The 20,487-nt window shown below is 38.2% G+C and overlaps 1 protein-coding gene across 1 annotated transcript in view; it reads left to right on the top strand.

Annotated features, from left to right (window-relative positions):
- Positions 1 to 18,178: 18,178 nt before the first annotated feature.
- LOC149289184 (gamma-aminobutyric acid receptor subunit beta-3-like) overlaps positions 18,179 to 20,487 on the top strand; it is an 84,917-nt gene continuing 82,608 nt past the window's right edge. The window contains exons 1-3 of the mRNA XM_089490819.1: positions 18,179 to 18,258; positions 18,596 to 18,687; positions 18,948 to 19,015. Coding sequence (XP_089346945.1) covers positions 18,179 to 18,258; positions 18,596 to 18,687; positions 18,948 to 19,015 — 240 coding nt within the window. The remainder of the gene's footprint in view (positions 18,259 to 18,595; positions 18,688 to 18,947; positions 19,016 to 20,487) is intronic.

Here is a 20,487-nt window from a genome sequence, read left to right on the forward strand (position 1 = left end):
GGTGAGCTCCATCCACGCAACAAATCATTTATCGATGGCAACGCTACATTTGTTCAGTAATGAAAAAAAAGCATAAAAAGCTATCTTACCGAATGAGCTTTGTGTAAGGGGTTTGTTCTTGGGTCCCAGGCACTCTTAGATGTTCTTCATGTCAGTTCCTTGGCGGTAGGTTCTGCTCGTAGTTCTGGAACCTTGTAGATGGCTCCTCAGCGATAGCTCACGGTGTTAGGGATGCTGGGCTGGCTACTGGTGGCCCCTACAGCTCCTGATTGAGCTCAGCTCCTCCCTCCGGGACGAACAGCTTCCCAGTCCCTCTAACAATGAACAAGTGTTTTCGCAACGATTTTTATCTCTCGTTCACTTCTAAGGCATCCTGGATATCTATCTGGCCACTGGCTTTAGTCACAATGTAAGTGCTAGGGTTTCTTCCAGGCTTCTAGATGAGAGGCTATCCAGCCCACTTACTCAGCTTCATAATGAGGTCTCTTGAGATAGCCACAAGTTGAGAAAATTAAGCGTCTGGGACAAACTGGCCACCACATTTCAGCTAAGGAAGAATCACCAGTATCATCTCAGACTTCCACCAGGGGCATTGATCTCAATAGCTCAGACATACCCTCCCTCATCCACACTTATCACTGAAGAATCCAGTTGATAAAGTATTAACCCCCGAAGTAGTAGGGGGGGAGAGAAAGACATCTGCTTTTAGTGATACTGTTATGTGCATAATTATTTTCTTTTAATAGATCTGCTTTATTTTTTTCTGTAGAATACATTGTGTATGAGATACCTGGTATCTCAGGTATCTCATACACAATGTATTCTACAGGTCTTGCAGGTATTTTTTTTAACTTCTATGCTAGTTTTTCACCCACATTTGTTCTTCACCATGGACACAAAATTGATTGGTTGGAAGTTGCAAAGAGCCCTTATTAGGAAAACTGCTAATTAATACATCTTTGCAAGAACTGGGGACACTTATTAACAAAAACATCGAATTAGTCCTTTTCAGCTATGGCAGGTACTATCTATCATTTTTTTAAAGTTAATTAATAAAGTAGATGAAATTATGGTTAATCTTCTCGAAATTTGTATGTGGGTAATTTAATAGTCTTGGTTATGCCACATTATGTAAATATTTTATGTGAGTTACTACATGGACAGAATGCTTTTCACTCTATTAACCACACTGAATTTTAAGCACACTAATAATTTCAGAGGAACTCTGAATATTTAAAGTTCCAATAATCTGAAACTTCTACAGTTAATGAAAAAAATCCATATTTATTTCATTACTTTTAGGGGAACAGTAAAGAGAATAATGTATAATCTGAAGCCCTGGGGTCTTGTAATGCAATTCTAAATATTTTTGTAGTTGTTAAATGTCCCCCTTGAGGAAATACGTTTCTAATAAATATTAATAGTAAAAAATAGAATCAAAGATCATTTCCAGGCATACATCAAACGTGAAGACTATAATTTTAGGAAAAAGTACTAGAAATATGCATTAGACTGCAAAATAGGATATCAAACATCAGTGTGATTTCCTTATGTGGGAGTGCAGTACAATTTATTATTAAACACAAATCTCATGTCAGCATTTTCTATCCTTTGGATAATTTTTTAAAGGAAAGCAATATGATAATACACCAGTAGAGGGCAATGCGGTTACACGAGGAAATTGAATGATACAGTCGATGGTTTGAAAGGTTGTCGTTTCTATTTGAAAATGTTAATACCTTGTCAGCTGGTGGAGCAATCAGACTATAGCATTAAATATAAAGTGGTAGGATTTCCAATCCTGTCTCTTACAACCTTTGACCTCTGAGGCGTGGCTTGCAAGAATGTAAAATGAACATTACCACAGCAGTTTTAGCACAAAATATAGGTTTTAGGAAATTCTATCACATTTCAATCACATACCTAATATGCAAAATTGGTTGGGATCAAAATATTAAATTTTCCCCAAAATCAACTTCTGATTTATGAGACCCCGAGATTATGAAACACACTGTTAATTAGCTGACCTTGGGCTAGAGCTGGATTACCCTACAAGTCTAAAAAAAATAGGTTCTCTGAGTGACTTTGCAAAGACAAAATGAGGACGCACTGATGGACCTCATCTTTGGTTTCGATTTTATCTTTGTAAGAAGTGCTAAAGCACTCACCAGTCTTCAGCCTACCTGATTTCATCCAAACTTATTTTTCACATTAAGGTTTCACTTTATATTAAGTAAGTAATGACTTAGATACCCTACTGGAACCATGATGTCTAAATCCTAAATCTAAATAACAACTGTAATTTCAGTTCAGGAGTACAGAATAAAAGCACATTCCAATTGGGAATTTAGCAACGTGTGTTTCATTTCCTCAACTTGAGTCCTCTATGGATTTTAACCATTCAGAGGCTGGTAAAGCCTTGGTGCATTGAGATGTACTGATTTGATTTTTGTTGAATCAAATTTAAGGTCATGATAAAACAATAAAGGGTTAAGCACTGTTCATAAAACTGTGTACATGGTCACAGGCAAGAGGGAAAGATAGCAAAAAAAATCAAAAAGATTATGGCCCCACTCCTAATTCACATCAGGAATCCAATCAGCACAAATGTCAAGAGTCACTAGGGCTACAAGATCTATGCTCCAGGGCATACTTAGTGATTTTTTATTTTACGGGAGCTGATGTCAATCTTCTGTTACAGATGATTTGTGCATACTTCAATTGATTATCTCATAGTTTACTGATACACACTATTGAAGGCTAAAATTTACAGTCTAGGAAAATCACACTGGAGCCTCTGAATAGTCACACGCAACAATAAACCATAGTGTTTGTTAATTATAGCATGCAAAAAAGTGTGTACACTCAATGATTATGTTTGGATTTTACTGAGCAGGCATACACAATTGTTTTTTTTTTAAATACTGTTTACAGTAATGTTATTGTAACCATTACATTGTGACAACCTTCTAATGGTTGAAATCAAAGTACTATTTATATTCAAAGAAAGGTATCTTGTTACATTCATTTATTCTAATGCAATGTATTTCACATTAAGAAATCTGCAAAATATTATCTTTTCCCTGTCAACGATCCAAAAAAACATGCAAAGGACAATAGAGTAAAGTAGAAATGTATAGATAGTTGTTTTGAGCTGGTGGGACAACAATTCTAGAATTCATGTTCATTCAGTTGCTTTACTCCAATCACAGTAAGTGTCTAGATCCGAAAAACATTCCACTTATGTCCCTCTTGGAGGATTACCTTCCTGAAGACAAATACAATCAATAATCATACATTTGTCGTCTTTGCTAACTATACAGGATGATTTTAGCCTCTGGACCAATTAGAAATCCAAACTACATATTCATATGTAGAATGAAAGCAGGGAAGATTTTCTAAAACAAAAAAGTCCCATGTCTTCCAAATATGAGTTGTTAGAAGATGTTTAGGCAGCGACAAATGTACCTGGTCCGGTCTAAGGTTCCGCACTCGCAGCCACCATCATCACTCCTGAGCGCCAGGAAATTACATCATAACCTGGCCCTTCATACCTTTACTGCTTCTTATGGGGGCTATGTTGGCTTGGCACAGTCCCTCATTGTGTAAATGGGCCAGTTGGGAATAGTTTTGTGGCAGAGGAAACAAATATAATTATATATATAAAATGTAATGGGTTTAGGAAGACAAAAAGGATAGGCCCTAAAAGCACGATGCAACTGGACATGTCTTTAACCAGTAGGATTTTTGTTGTTGCTACAAAATACAGCCGTAACTAATTGTTTCATGTCTTACTAGTGTATTAGTAGAGAGTCAGTAATGCAACAGCCATCTTTTTTTTATGTGTGCGTTTGGAATGTCCTTTACTTATGCATCTTCCTTAAAAATGTAGTCTATTGAACAAGCCAAGTCAGCAAAACCCAAAACTGACTCTAGGATTCAGCTAAACATTGTACTTATATAAGACTATCATACAGTTGACATATATAACAGAAAGAATTTCCAAGACAGATTCCCTTCTGGTGTTTCTGCCAACACAGCATTATCCAGACACTTACATTATCTTTGCATTGTCAATCAGAGTTCTGTACTTTGGCTCTTAACGTGTTGTAACTCTCTTAGGATACCGTTGAATAAAAAAAGATGCTTAGGGTAGAATCCCCATGTTCATTGAACAGCATTTTCTTTTATCTAATGCTTTTTGATGTAACACATTACATACTGCTTCCAGTCTTGCAAATCCAAATGTAATTTAGGAACATCAAATTCCATGAATAAGAGGCTTGAGAGTTTAGTCAACACACTTAGCAAAATGATTGGATTATTGGATTATAGTTCATTATTTATAATATGTTATGATTAACAATGGAGTAGTTCCTCTGGTACAAGACTAAATGTGACAACAGAGACAGAAAATCCTCAGGATATATGAGTGAGTGGCCAAATTACCTGAAGTAAAAAATCTACATGACAAGTGTATCTTTGTCTTACAACATCACACACATATTCATTTTGTGGCAAGGACCCACTCAGTAGTCATCATTTTTGTGTCAATAGGACAGGTCTTTATATTTCGTTTTAATGCGATATCTTAAGTTAATGGGTTTCTTTACACATACATTTTGTGTATATTTCAGCATTTTGTTTCTTTGCCAGAATGCTAGATTGTTTATGCTTGTCTTAAACCACCAAACTGATATAGATAACATGGCATGGGGCGATTCACCCCTTTTGTTTTTTCCAGGCAAAAACCTCCAAAATGACAAGAAAAACCCTGTGAAGAATTGCCATAGGGACATTTATAGACTATTTATATTGATATGCTCCACAGAGGCAAGATAGATTGTTAAGTCTTCAAAGTTTATGTCTTTGTGCCCCTAGAGACATGGAAGTGGCTGAAGCCTGAAGGCATTAACACTGAATGCTAGAAGGGTAAGCATAGGGTTACAACATTTTGTTCCAGTACATATACATATATATATATATATATATATATATATATATATATATATATATATATATATATATATATATATATATAGGTGGTTTGGCATTTAATCTTTTCATGGCTGAAACATTTTAATTTATATTCAGTTACCTTAAAAATTTAACATTTCTACTAAATGGCAGCGTCTGTGTTTTCATTTTATTGCAAATTTAGCATATGTTGCTATGGCACATTCCCTGCACTGTTAGAACATCAACATCAAAACAGTGCACAATAATTCAGTATGAACCAAATTCTTAAATTTGGATTGGTAATTAAAAAAATCCAACACATTTGTTAAGATGCTTTCAAGCTATTTCAGTACATTACTAACACAAAGCTTAGCAACCCTTAAGATATCCTGCAAAAATAAAGAATGCTCTTATTGATATAGGTTACATTTTGGTTTATTTTATTTTTATGTGTTTATGAACAGATTAGTGGCACATATTGTACACACTGAACTATATGTGTGCATTTAAATGGATGTCATCTAGATAAGTGGTTCTTATGTTTTGTGTATGGGGTCCACTAGAAAAATACAAAGCAAAACTTAATATGTCACCTCATATTCTGCTTAGCAATTGTTTTCTTATGCATCTGTATCTTTGATCACACTTTCTACATATAATCACAAGAGCCAACTGGGTCCTTGCTGTAAACTGGAAGTAAAAATGTCTTCCTGTGGGAGCAACAGTAAGTATAGTTTAATTTTGTATCTCATTTTGTATTTACTCCTGCAATAAACTGTTTCTCACTAAAGGAGTACCTATGGGGGCTTCCATTCTAGGTCTGACACAGGGTAGCACCCCCATTCCTACCATCCTGAGGGCTCATTCCCTCTGCCTTTGTCCTTCTTCAACATGTTGAGAGTGTTGGATGTGATAAAAAAAATCCTTATGATCTGCCTTGAGGTACTGCACAGAACTCCATGGTATAAATGGGGCAGTTTCAAGGGGGATCCCTGGCCCATTTAGAGCTGCAGTATGCTAGGGAGGATAGTCATTGCAGTAAGGCATCTGTCACTAGTTAAGCAGCTCAGGCTATGGTGTGCCCCAGACCTGCTGCTCTAGGCCTACGTCTAGACACCCACTCAACAATATGCCTCTGGGTGAAGCAACATACATTTTGTGCAAAAGTCCACTGAATTATCTGACATAACCTAAATCCGATATATACAAAGGCATACTGTCTTTCATGAAAGGTGACGCACTTTCTTGGGTGAACTGAAATATGTAGATTTACATAAACGTTTAGATATGTAATGTCTCTTTTTTATGCGAAACAACTTATAAGGATGCCAACTGGCAGATAAGAGACCAACAATTTTGTCTTTTTGATTGCCTACCTATATTTGTGTGTGTGATGCTAGCAACGGAGACAGGTTTCCAAATTGCTTCAAATCTTCTTCATTATCTATGTTTATGTTATTTTTATTTGCCTCTTATTAGCCTAATGAGCCCTGCCCTCCCTTGTGTTGTCCATCCTACTCATCTGCATTCCTGAAAGTTGAGGTCATGTGTCAATCTATGTGAGCAATTTCATCGGGAGTCATGCATTTCTTGTGAGATCTTTCTAGGAGAGGAAAGTGCCAATTTCTGCCCTTAATCAGATATGTGCAAAAGAACATCTGATCTCTATAAATGGAGTGTTTCACGCTACCTAACTGTTGTTGGACTAGGTGAAGTGAGAGTGAAGTGAGTGGTTTATTTTTTTAGTCTCCCTTGCTGTGAGTGAAAAGGACTTTTGCATAAACTTATGCACCAATTTACCTCTATGCAAGCGACATAAGTAGCATTAAGAGTGCAAAAATAATCCAGTATTTAATAAAGCATATGTTGCCAGCAGTTTCCCATTTACACTCAAAAATGGATCTTCTAAATGTTAGATGTTCTCCATTTTACTGCAAGGTTGCTCATGCCTTTTCTGTGTCCGTTTATTATATTTACTGTAACATTTTTAAAAGTCCCTTCACATTCTCTTCTGCTTGTTTTCTTTGAAAGAAATATGACATGTGAGCACTAACAAGCAGCACAAATGGTAATTAATCCATTGAGGCTTTTAAATTCCACCTGAAAAATGTTGCTGTCATTCAGAATAGTTGGTGTCTTCCAAACAGAGGCCTTTATTTGATGAAAAATAAAAAGACTCATTTTTCAGGGGTGCGATGCGTTACTTGAGTGTACAAAAACATTTTTCAAAAAGTAACTTAAAATACAGCATATTATTTGTTTTATTGTTATTTGTTTTATTGTTCTGCATACAATATATACAAAGTGATTTTATGCATGAAAAAGAACTGAAAACAACGTTGTTTTTACAGGGTTCATAGAGCATTGAGTTTTTTAAAAAAAAGAATGAATACCTTTGTGTTTGTTTTATGAGTTTTAGAAAAGAATATCACTGGACAGGCTTGATATAAATCATGGAAGGTGCATGTGACACAGGAAGATAAATAGCAAGAAATCAAAACTATATATTGGATGTATGACCAGTACTATACAGCATAAGACCACTAAGTAGCCCCAGATACCATTAAATTGGTTAAAAGTAGTGGGCACAACTAAACCCGTGCCCCATAGAAAGAGTGACCCAGAGACCAGGGAAAGCAGTGCTTTGCCCAGAGACTCTGGCTTAAACCAAAAGAGTTCCCAGGGATGCATATAGAATTAAGTGTTACACAGCATCCGGTCTGAAATACATTTTGTCAAAATACTTTAGATATATATATATAAATTGAGTGCAAGGCCAGAATAAATGAGATGCAGCAAAAAAGTGTTTTACTCCATCACTAACGCAAATCATTTTTTATGCCTTTTGTTCTTAGGTCATATGTTTTTTACTCTTACTCAGTTCTTTATTCTCTTTTTCCTCCTTTTTTTTTCAGGAATGCCGTTGAAGAAAACAAAAGACTCTATGCAATTTATGACACAAGGTAGGACTTATACACAAACCAATATATATATACGTATATTCCATTAGACACTAAAAGAATCTGTATGTATGTAGCTAATCCGCTAAAGCCATGCTGTTCTAAGGTGAGACGTAGTCTAATGCTTTAACATAATAAAGCCATTAGGAGTTCTGGAGCAGATTGTCAGCCCAAGAAAAGTGTTTCCTAACTGAATTATTTAAAATATTTCCCAGCATAAATACATTGATATCATAAAAACAGCACATCCTCTGTTGTACAATTACTGCTAGCCTTAAAAAAGGAACTGTTATATAATAGTGATAATGTTCCATAAAATCTAAATTGTCTATGTTATGTTAATAACAATGGTTCAGTAATTTTCCAGATAGGTTTAATAAAAGATTTATGTCAAAATTTCCATCACACAACAGAACCCCTGTTGCTAACTGGTCTTTCATGTAGAATATTTGTTGATATATTTGTAATTTGTACTACAACTGATACATTCAGAAGAGTTGATGTGTACATCTTGTGCCTTTGTATAATGTGGTGGTACAATGTATTAATAACATTAAAACATTTAGTACAAAGATTATAGCTTGTTGTGTTTGTTTGTATTACACATTTTAAGACAAGATCTAAACTTTGAGTGTGTTCTTTGGTTGATGTCAAGTGCTTATAGATGACATTTATTCTTTAAAGCAATAGCCTACTGCCCCAAACAACACTATCAACAATGAATGCATATTGAAGTACCAGTACTTAGTGCATATATATATGTATTATACTAAATATATTGCTTACCTGAAAAGTAAGCTTGGAGTCATATTAGTAGTAAAAAAATATGATATTTGATATACTAGATATTTAACTACTGAGTACTGGTACTTCAATATGCAATATGTTGTTTGGGGCAGTAGGCTATTGCTTTAAATAATAAATGTCATCTACAAGCACTTGACATTAACCAAAGTACTCAAACTTTAGATTTTGTGCTAAGGTTTGTTCAGAAAGGTTTAAATGTTATTAATACAAAATATTTGCATTTTCACCATAAACTCTTTATTGATTCTGTCTTTTTGAGTGAACTGACCTTTTAATTTTCTCAACCTTTTTGTTTTAGTAAGGCATCACTTTATGTTTTAATTAGGTAAATAATCAAATATTCACAATGTAATTATGCCGTATGAAAGCCACCATTAGGTGTTATCTGATTTACCAAGCACAAAAGTGAAAAAATGCAACGTTAATTTAGAGTTATGCAACGCTATCTCTGTTTTGTCCATTGTCACCAAAATTAGGAACATTAGTTTACATCCAGTACCAAAGACAAGGCTAGGACAGTACAGTCCAAGTTGAAAAACAAAAGCAACTATGGGATCTATTAACTCCTTAGTCACTTAAAAGTTGTAGTGTTAGAAATGTGAGTTTTACCACCATTATTCAATTCCTCGATAGGAGCCCCAGGAAAATGCAAGGCAGCACTCATTTTTTATATAAAAAAAAATATTTTTGGGGGGTATACAAATTGCAGGTAGCTCAAAGTAACAGGAGCTGAATTAATGAATATACAAGTGCATGAAAGGTAAGTTATGCCAGTTGAGGTAACACCTTAAAACTACTGATGACTACATATGTTAGTGACCACACCAAAGAGGGACAAAATGTACACTATATGACCAAAAGTATGTGGACATCTATATAACCTTGTTGGACATCTCCTTCAAAAACCATAGGCATTAATATGGAGTTGCCCCCCCCCCCCCATGTGGCTATAACAGCCTCTACTCTCTGATTTCGGAGAGTGTCTGTGGGAATTTGTGCCCATTCAGCCAATAGAGAGTTTGTGAGGTCAGGCACTGATGTTAGACCAGAAGGCCTGGCAAACTTTCCGATCAGTAGCATTTTCCTGGCACTTGCCAAAGCCAGATTTAACTATCAGACTTCCTTATAGTGCTGCTCTGTGGCATCATGCTTTACACCACTTCACTACATCCACTACATCCACTTCACAATAATAGCCAACAATGTCACATTTAAAGTTTTGGAGCTCTTCAGTATGACACATTCTACTGCCAATATTTGCCTATGGAGATGGATCTAAACTGAATAATTAAATGAAACTCAATAAGTAGGAGGAGTGTCCAGATAGTTTTGGCCATATAGTGCAGTGCTCCTCAGCCCTCTCCTCAAGGAGTTAGGTATTACTCAGGTGTGTCTAAGGTGTTGCAATTTTTTTTTTAAACACCTTAAACACGTTAGACACACCTGAGTTATACCTAAATTCTGAATAAAAAGCAGAGGCTCAGCACTCAAATAGGTGAGTTTATTTCACACAGGCCTTACTATTTGAGTGCTGAGTTTCTGCTTGTTTTTTCGATATATTGAAGGGCTTGGTGGTACCCTGGCTCGTGCACCATCTTACAACTGAGTGCTGTATTCCCACCTTTGTTTCTGTGTATACCTAAATTCTGGACTGTTAGGTATGCCTTGAGGAGAGGGTTGAGTAGCACTGATATAATGTATATGGGTATAAATAACATAATGGAAATTTTTTTTCCAGCCTAAACATTTTAACATAGGACATATGTATTATTATTATTATACTTTATTTATAAAGCGCCAACAGATTCTGCAACGCTATGTATTCATTATTAAACATTTTATATTTTAAATTACACATTGGCCTTAGGGAGTATTCAAGCTACTTTATAGTTGTAAAATATTACGTTTAAGATTACCAATTGAACATTTATCACACTCATTTTGTTTAAAATATTTATATTATGATCTATGGATCTCAACAGCGATATACTTATTTTGGATGAACTCTGATCGCAGCTAGCCAATTATTAGAATTCTGCAGGTTATAAATCAATGGCTATATTATGCAAAGTTATATTTGTTAAGTATAGTTTTAGTAAACAAAACATGTCTGTATTTTAATGTTAAACCACTACTCTAGCATTATTTTTGTTAAATTTATATTGGAGCATTTAGCATGGACTCCAGTGCATTTTACTGCATGAACATTGGAGCTTTAGTTATTAGAACTCAAAGAAATTATTTTTGAGTTCTTGAAATAAGTGGGAGTAGCAGCAGCAAATGTGTGCTATATGAACACTTTGCTAGCATACATGCATTTGGCTGCTTATTATATGACTTCAATTAGCATCCTATCAAACATGTACAATTAGTGCACGTTAACTCTTCCTGATTTAAATAAAGGTAGCCAGCGAATGACATAGATGAGATTGAAATCTCATTTTCTAACTCCAGTAATTAAACAATGCACGTCCTGTTATGCAGCAAAATACCTTAAAGGCCTTGTAAAATAGATTCCCAAAATACATAAAAAATATAACATTTTGAAGAATAGATCTTCATTTTTTTATTTTATTTTTTTTTTTGCTTTATTTCCAAATTTGGCTTTAAAAATGTCTTAAATAAGAAAGTGGGAAATTACTCATATTTGACAAGCTAAAACAAAAGAAGCTATAACCATCTTCTTTCTATCCTGTCCTTATGGTTACCATTTTGTACCTCTCCTGGCCTGTGACATAAATTTATACTCCTAAATTTAACCTGACCACATAAACCTAAAAAGTATGTAAAGCTCCAGAAATCTCCCAGCAGTTGCTTCAATCCTATGTATAAAGTGTGTATACAATATATAGACTAGACTTGGGCACCGGCCAACTCTTCATGTACATGCTTCATATTCATTTTTTTTCTACATTTTTTGTAGAAGGGGTTAATACGGGATTAACGCCGTACGGACTATGTAGCATCTTTGGCGCCAGGATTTTAAATGTCCGTACAAGCAACTCTATTGGTCGCCTGCAGGGGCCTCCTCTGCCATCAACCAATGAAGAACACGAGCCGCCTGCTGGCCACCAATAGAGTCGCTCGTACAGACTTTTAAAATCCGTCAACCCCTGCGATGCTGCGTAGATAAGGTAGGCTAGATGGGGAAGGGACAAGGGAGATTAGTAGACGAAGACGAACACGAAGATTCTTAGTGTTGTGTGTCTTCGTCTACGTTTTGCCGCCACCACCGCTGTTTCTTCTTTTTTCGGTTTGAACAACTAAAACACACTATTCGTGTTCATTTTCATGTTTGCCTGAAAACTAATGCACAAGTCTAATATAGACACCAATAACACTTTTATGTAATAACATGACATATGATAAAAATGCCTCATAAAGCATAAAGGTAAATACAAAAGTGCTGAAAAGGTGTTATACTTGGAACAGGGAATATGTAGGACACAGAGCAGATACAGGGAGGGTTTCATCACTCAAGAGAGAGCATGTTTCCACTACTCCGCAGTCCAGTTAATCCAGCCAACGATTGGTATTGTGCATAGAGATCTTCGGCTTGTGTGCAGATACTTCGCCATGGCGATCCATTTCATAACATACATAGAAATACATTTTGGACAATGCTTTGCTTTCAACTTTGTGGGAACAGTTTGGGAAGGCCCTTTTCTATTACAGCATGATTGTGACCCAGTGCACAAAGCAAGATCCATAAAGACATGGTTGGATGAGTTTGGTGTGGAAGAACCAGAAACACTAAAAACTCTTGTGGAAAGCCTTCCCAGAAGAATAGAAGTGGTTATAGCTGCAAAGGTGGGGGGCAACTTCTTATTAATGTCTATGTATTTAGAATGCAATGTCAGAAATCTCCCTGTTGGTTTAATGGTCTGGTGTCCCAATACTTTTGTCAATATAGTGTATGTAGGACACAGAACAATAATACTAAGGGGGGTCTGAGATTGGTAGACACTGGTAGACACTACATAATGAGCTAATTACAATATGCTACTCTTGTTTATTTTTAATTAGGCTCAGACAAACATTGGTTGATTTGTCAACAATATTATTAGACTAAAGCTGGCTTAATTTCTGTCACTAGTCTTATTTTTTGTGTATTTTTTAGGATGTATTACTAATTAATGTGCAGTAAGGACTGTTCAAATATCAGTATTCCTACTGTAACAAAAATGCTTACCAAATAAAAGTCACTGAACCATCCTTCAAACCCATTTCACTGGTAGACTTCATTCAACAGAATAAATCCCTATGGGAGAATTACGAGATAAAGCCAGAGGTACATTTTTTTATAGGTAATAGCATCCGGCCCATAATGAGATTTCATTAGGAAAATCTCCCAGGAATATATTATCCAGTGTTTGAAAATACGCTATCCTAGCAAAAGAGAGGTCAATAGTTACAATGTAATGATCACATTGCATCGCCTGACTTGTCAAGTTTTTTACATATCAATCCATTTCTCCAACTCTATCCTGAAAAGTGAAAAAAGACATAAATCAGTAAAAGATACAGTTTTCACAATCCAGGATGTGGGTTTTAACATGCCTTGAAAAGTGGCCAGGGGCGAAATATCATCTTCAATAATCACAGCTGTGTGCAGGCCCGGACTGGGACAAAAAATAGGCCCGGGCATTTAAGCCTGAGCAGCCCATATTTATTTATTTATTTATTTATTTATTGTTAAAGCCCACCCTTCATGTACCATCTTTGCATTTAATGATTCACACAAATCATTAACACATTCATTAATGCAGTCTCACAAATCATTCACACAATTCATCCTCACATGAATTCATTAATTGTCATACGCATTCACACAATTCATCCACACATTTATTCATTCATTCTCATACGCATTCACACTACCTCCTCTCTTCATCTTATCTGCCCCTTTTCACTATGTAACCCCCTTCCCCACTTCTCAATATGTACCACCTCTATCTATCCCCTCTCCCCCTTTCTCACTATCTAACCCCCCTCTGCCTCTTCTCACTGCACCCCCCTCCCTCACCCTACTTACCTTGTTGCCGGAACAAGCAGCAACTGCGACCGCACCTGTGGCAGGGGAGGATTGACTTAGGGGCTGATGGAGCTGCAGCTCCAGGCCCCCACCTTAAAATAAGCCCAGTCAGGACCGGACTGACTGGTCCTCTATGGCCGCATTAACGCAGAGCCCCTTAAGCCCGCCGCAACTACCCCCTCCTAACTATCTACCCTCTCCCTCTTTGAAGTTCACTTACCTTTCAGGAGTCCTGCGGTGGGGGTGCAAGGCCTCTGCCTCCCAGCTCTGCCACTGTATGGAACAGTATAGAGTGATGGGAGTTATGATGTACTTTTAGAGCATAATTAGATCATGAAAAAGACATTGGAAATGGTACAGCATAACACCCATCACTCTCACACACTTACCAATCCACACACCTACCAATCCACACGTATACACCAATCCACACATATATATATACCAATCCACACATATATATATACCAATCCACACATATATATACATCAATCCACACATATACATACACCAATCCACACATATACACCAATCCACACGTATACACCAATCCACACGTATACACCAATCCACACGTATATATATATATACCAATCCACACATATATATATACCAATCCACACATATATATACACCAATCCACACATATACACCAATCCACACATATACACCAATCCACACATATACCAATCCACACACATATATACCAATCCACACACATATATACCAATCCACACACATATATACCAATCCACACACATATATACCAATCCACACATATATATACCAATCCACACATATATACTAATCCACACACATACACCAATCCACACATATATACCAATCCACACATATATACTAAGCCACACATATATACTAAGCCACACATATACCAATCCACTCTCACTGAATGTTTTCCTACCTTTCCTTTTTTTCTCCTTACAGCTCCTTTTCCTCCTCTTCTTCAGTTCTTCTGTCTTCTCTGTCTTCTTCCGGGTCAGAGGGCTGTTAAAGACCTCTGATACCGCTCCCTTGCGAGCCTGCTCCTCCAGCGGCGGACATTACTGTCCGTCTCTGGAGGGGTGCCGGGTGCCGCAAGTTGGCACCCCCTGATGAGCGGCACCCGGTGCGGACCGCCCCCCGCCGCCGCCCCCTGGAGTGTGGCGCCCTGTGCGGTCGCACACCCCAAAGGCCGGCCCTGCTCTAAGGGGCCGGGAAGCCCCCACCATGGCCGGCCTTAGGGGTCTGCGGCCGCACAGGGTTTAAATTAAAACATCGGGTTTTTGCGGCGGTTAATGCGGCCGTAGGTAGGGTAGGGGCCTGGAGCTGCAGCTCCATCAGCCCCTAAATCAATGCGGCCTTGCCGTGGTCCGGCCCACCGGGCAAATGCCCGGTGCGCCCGATGGCCAGTCCGGGCCTGGCTGTGTGTCATTAACAAGTAGGTATCTACATGCAGGTGCATGTGACACATTATCTGTATAATATTACTATGAGTGCATGCAGTACTGTTTAAACTTAATGAACAAGCAAATAATATTAAATTATTGTAGAACTGGTAGGCATTGCTGATTTTGGGTTTTCCCACTTATATAGAGGAAGGCTACACCTGACTGAAAATGACCTTGTTCTCTGTATTGTTCCCAATCTGTATTGTTCCCAATTTGCCCCAGTCATGATCCCCTAAGCCTCTACCATGTCCCCAGCAGACTCTGCCATGTCCACCCCTGCCACATCCACCCCAGCTCCTGCCATGTCCATCCCTAGCCCCTGCCATGTCCACCCCCAGCTTCTGCCATGACCACTCCAGCTTCCCCCCTCAGGCCCTGTCAACTCCCTCCCAGCCCCATGTTATGTGCCCCACTAGCCTCTGTCATGTCCCCATTTTCCCCTGCCATGTCCCCACCAGCCCATTTAGTCCCCATCAGCACCTATAACCCCACCCACACTTGTCTACCTTTTTTCCGTGAGAGGGGTGCCATTCATTGGTCACCATAGTCTGCTGTGAAATAACTTTAGGCAAATCTAATATATAGCCATGCAGGACCTGCTGGGGCCTAGCAGATTTGCACTTCTAAAATAAAGTGTTTAGGGGAATGGAGGTCTCATGCTCACCTGGCCTCTTGGGGGGCTGCGGGTTCTGTAGTGCACCCTTGCTAAGTGAATGTCTGGGTGCAGTGCACCTGCCATAGCACGCCCCTGGAGCTGGGCACTGTCCTCTGTCTGTACCAATATGTCTTACAGTGAGTTAATGTGATTGGCATCATGTAGTCTGCTGGCACTCTATAAATAAAATTAAGTGCATACAATTATTAAAAAGACTAGATAGCAATAAGCAAGAAATAATGGCTTATAAACAAAAGTGTAAAATATGTGTCACTTTATTAATGCACGTGGTTCCAGTACCATGAATAAATATACAAAATATACAAGCGCATGGCATAAACTCCATTTTAGGATACTGTGCATTGTAGTTGACCATCCCCTGCACTTTAGAAGCAAAGCGATTAAGAAAATTGTACAGAAGTATTTCATTCAGGCCACAGACTCATGGCATAACACAGCAGTAATATGTTCCAGAAAGGCAGACTGTGCTGAGGTCAGTCATACTACAGAATATAGGAAGATTAGCCATCTTCAATTAGGAAAATCCTTCTTGATCTGCACACAGATTTATCTTGTAGGTTTTTAAGGAAGGCAGCGGTAATAGACATAAATCCTATACAAATGCGTTGGGTACCACGGAACTGGTGGTTAGCCATCCTACTTATTTTCAGATTAATCTTTTTTTTTTCCCCAATACCAAAATTAACACACTCTAAAAAAAATGTAACATTTTTGTAACAACAAAATACAGCTTCCTTCCATTTCTAAAAATATTATGGTAAAAAAAAAACAATTCTGCTGACATATTTTCCAGAGTGCTTCTTTTCGATTTGTTTCAATTTGTTCCCATCTGATACGGAGATTGATTCCATGTCTGCCTGTGAATTGTGTTGTCATTGTTGCCGTTGTCTTATCTCCATGGTATCTCTAATAGTATATGGTCATGGTGGGTTAATAGAATCCAATTCGCAGCGTTCAAGATACTGCAGCCCCCCTCTGGTTCTCTATAGTATAAGCAGCTCGATATTCGTGATACTACATCCCAGCTCCAGATGGCCTCTTCATTAGTATTTCAGCTGTTTTAGCAGCAAATTGAACACTGATCTGCAGAAGATAATGCCATCAGAGGTCCTGCAGTCTCTGCCCCTTGTGCCATGTGGACAGTTAGGTTAAGCCCTGCACCTATTTGTTAGATTTTATTCAGTAGCTTTGCTACGTGTATACCAGATGCAGAGCCCCGGGTGCTTCTGAGGGAGGGAGATCCTGGGTTTCCCAGCCGTCACTTACACACGTGTTGTCCTCAGCGCCAGCACTTTGTCAGAGGAAGCCTTGACAGACAAGGAGAGGGATAAGGAGTGCGAACAGGAAAAGCACGATTATTCATCCAGTGTAAGACGCTGCCCAGGTTGTCCTGATCCTCAATCCCTCAAGGGGGAGGGTGCAGATCATCAAGGGTTACCGCAGCCCCCCATCTGGTTTGTGATGACTGTGAGCCGCTTCCATCAGAGCGTAGGCTTCTCCATCATATGCTTCCTATGGATGACCATGGTCACAGATGGGCTATGTGATCTGCACCGCTGTGGGTAGCCGCTGCCATGCTGCAGATCTCCTCTTCTCCAAAAGGACTTCTGAGAGCCAGGGGACCCCGTTATTCTCTGCCACGCACTGTTACATTCCAGTCAGCGCTGATGTGGCTCGTTATGCTCTAAAACTTGCCCCACGCTAGCCGGATGCTGATTGCAGATCTTCCCCCATCCATCCCTGGTACTCGGTGTTGACTGCTGCTGCAGGGATGAAGCAGGAGCCAGCAAGAAGGAAGGATCACGCGAGCAGCCCCTTTATTTCTTCATGTAAGACCTATCTCCACGGTGCGATCTTAGGAGAGGAAATCCAGATCTAGCAGCTGGACTGAGGAAGACTGGATCGTAACGTTTAATGGTGGTAAAGGCACGCTATGATTTGCATTTTACACCTGCTGTGCAAACGTTACCATACTGGACAGAAAGGGTGACCCCACTCCCCCTCCCCCATCCATATTTACACCCTAATTGCCCTCCTCTTTGCATAGTTATCTCCTCCCTCGGCACGCTCTCAGCGCTCCCCGGCTGCTCTCTTCTGGTGGGATAGTAGGGAGTCCCCATGACCGCCGTCTGATGCCGCTTCAGGAAATTTGGTCTCATCTCTAAACCCTGTTTTGGATGTAAGGGACAAAGGGGGGAGAACGATTTGTATTTAAGGGGTGGGTGCAGTTGGTGATTTTTCACCATTTGCCCCCAGCCGGTGCCGCTTCTTGCTGCGAAGCATGTCTGGAGGAATGTGGAGCTTTCTGGGACGACGCCTGCTGAGGTTGATCTCTGCTCCCGTGCTGGTGGCTGTGATGTGCTGCGCTCAGAGGTAAGTCTGCGGCTCACTTCGACATCTCCAGAAGCCCTTTCTCTCTATGTGGTCCTCTTACCGCAGTCATAAAGACCTGCCAAAATAAGTAAAGATTGCATGGAGTCTTATGCGATTTCTAGGACAATGCGAAGCTCTGCCAAAGACTCCTAGCTAGAAAGTTCCTGTATCATGAGTGCAGACTACTGCAAAATGTCATGGTGGTGGTGTCATGGAGAAGGCTGGTTGTGTTACCCTCTTGTCCCAAAATCAAACTTCAAATATGTGTTTGATTTCTATAATGTTAAATGTGAGGATGAAGATGTGATCTTTTCTCCTTCTTTTAATGTCTCAACAGTGTGAATGACCCTGGTAACATGTCCTTTGTGAAAGAAACAGTGGACAAATTGTTAAAAGGCTATGATATTCGTCTTCGACCAGACTTTGGAGGTAAATTATCTTTATTTTATAGCCTTAAAGAGCCTTATAGCCTCCATCCCCATCTTACCTTTCTTGTTATGTTTGGTACTTACAATTAACTATAATGATACAGAAGATAATATGTAGAGCCTGCTTTTATTGTGGTATGGCTGCTTAATAATTTGCAGCTTTTAGTAGACTAAGAGAATTATTTATAGGCTCCCTGGATTTCCCGGATATACATTTTTCAGAATAAAGCCTCACACTGATCTCTATTGATTTCTTTTCAGGTTCTCCTGTGTCTGTTGGCATGAACATAGACATTGCTAGCATTGACATGGTGTCTGAAGTCAACATGGTGAGTTTTCACATATGTCTTTGTTTTTTCCATGAGCAGATCCTGGCTCCTTTTACCATTTATGTTCAGTTATAAGCGGTCAATTTCTTTACTGCATAGTTGTGTTCTGGAGATTGGCAAGTATAACTATTGGTTTGAAAACATTATGGGATTTGTTTACTAAAGAAAGAGTTGTCAGGACAGTTTGCAAGACACTTATGGATTCAACACCATGACTTCACTATAAATGATGAAGGTACAAACCCTTACATGTTGAATTGTGTATCATACAGGGCCAGCTTAGCCCTTCACAAATTAGGCAGTGTTTGGCAGTGTTTGCCCTTTTGTAATGAATAGCTATGGTAGGATGTTAAAACCACTACTGCCCTACAAACTCTGTTACAACTTTTTTATTTGTAAATAAACCATTGAAAATATGAGAATGTAGCTGTCCCTGGTGCTGAAACCCTTCGGCTTGTTGTCAGTGTTCCTGTTTTTGCTGATATTTGACAGTGTTCCAAAAAGCCTATACCAGTCCCAGTTCTAGCATTACTATTTAGCATCATTTCAAAGCAATCACAAAGTGCTCCATGGGTTAAACATAATTTTGGTCTGAAACTAATGATGAGGTCATGCTAGTGAATTAACCTTTTCTCATTGCCATTCATGGTATATTTTTGTTAATTTTACCTAAAATACATATTCATAAACTTTCTCACTGTTTCCAAACGGATTTCTACTTTTCATGAATAAATTAACACTTGGAGTGTATGAGTGATGTGATTTGTTGTGAATGTACTAAATTATTTAAGCAGATTTACAAAATGTTTAGTATTAGCCAACCAGTATAGGGCATTATTTACAGTTGTAAATAGTTTTTTTTATGTCCTGCTAACCCATTATGTCACAATAAAAAGCAAGAACAAAGGTTACTAGTAATCAATCATGTAATAAGCTATAAAATAAAAGTGAATCATAGACATTACTTGCACATGGTTAGTAACCTGTGAAAACCTGAATATAATTTGTTTCCTTTTTTTTGGAAGATACACTATTATTTATGAATCATCCTTGTGATTATATGTGGATTAAGATATTTTCAAGTACAGAATTGTCCTATCACTAATGAGCTAGCAACAAGAAGAAAATGTTTAGATTTCTTGAAATCCTTGTTTTGTAGTTCATATTTGAAATATGTCATTTAATAAATATAGCAATAGTGACACTAAGGCATATAAGTGGTACATGCCATTATAATGTAAGTGTTATGATTTTTACATATGTTGACCAAAACTCCACTCATGTGATTATAAAGTATAGGTACCCTATGTGTTTTCACAGAACATTTTATTCCTATTCATAATTTTGAATATTTATATGGTAAAGTAGCACATCTTGATAATATATTTACATCACAAAAATGCTGAAATGGCTTGGGATTTTATTAAGTATGATTTGAGTTGTATATGTTTAACAGATTTAATTTAAAAAAA

The sequence above is a fragment of the Sceloporus occidentalis genome, unplaced genomic scaffold (genome assembly GCF_023333645.1).
Source record: "Sceloporus occidentalis isolate IW3139 unplaced genomic scaffold, rSceOcc1.0.p SCAF_47, whole genome shotgun sequence".
NCBI classification, from domain to species: Eukaryota; Metazoa; Chordata; class Lepidosauria; order Squamata; family Phrynosomatidae; genus Sceloporus; species Sceloporus occidentalis.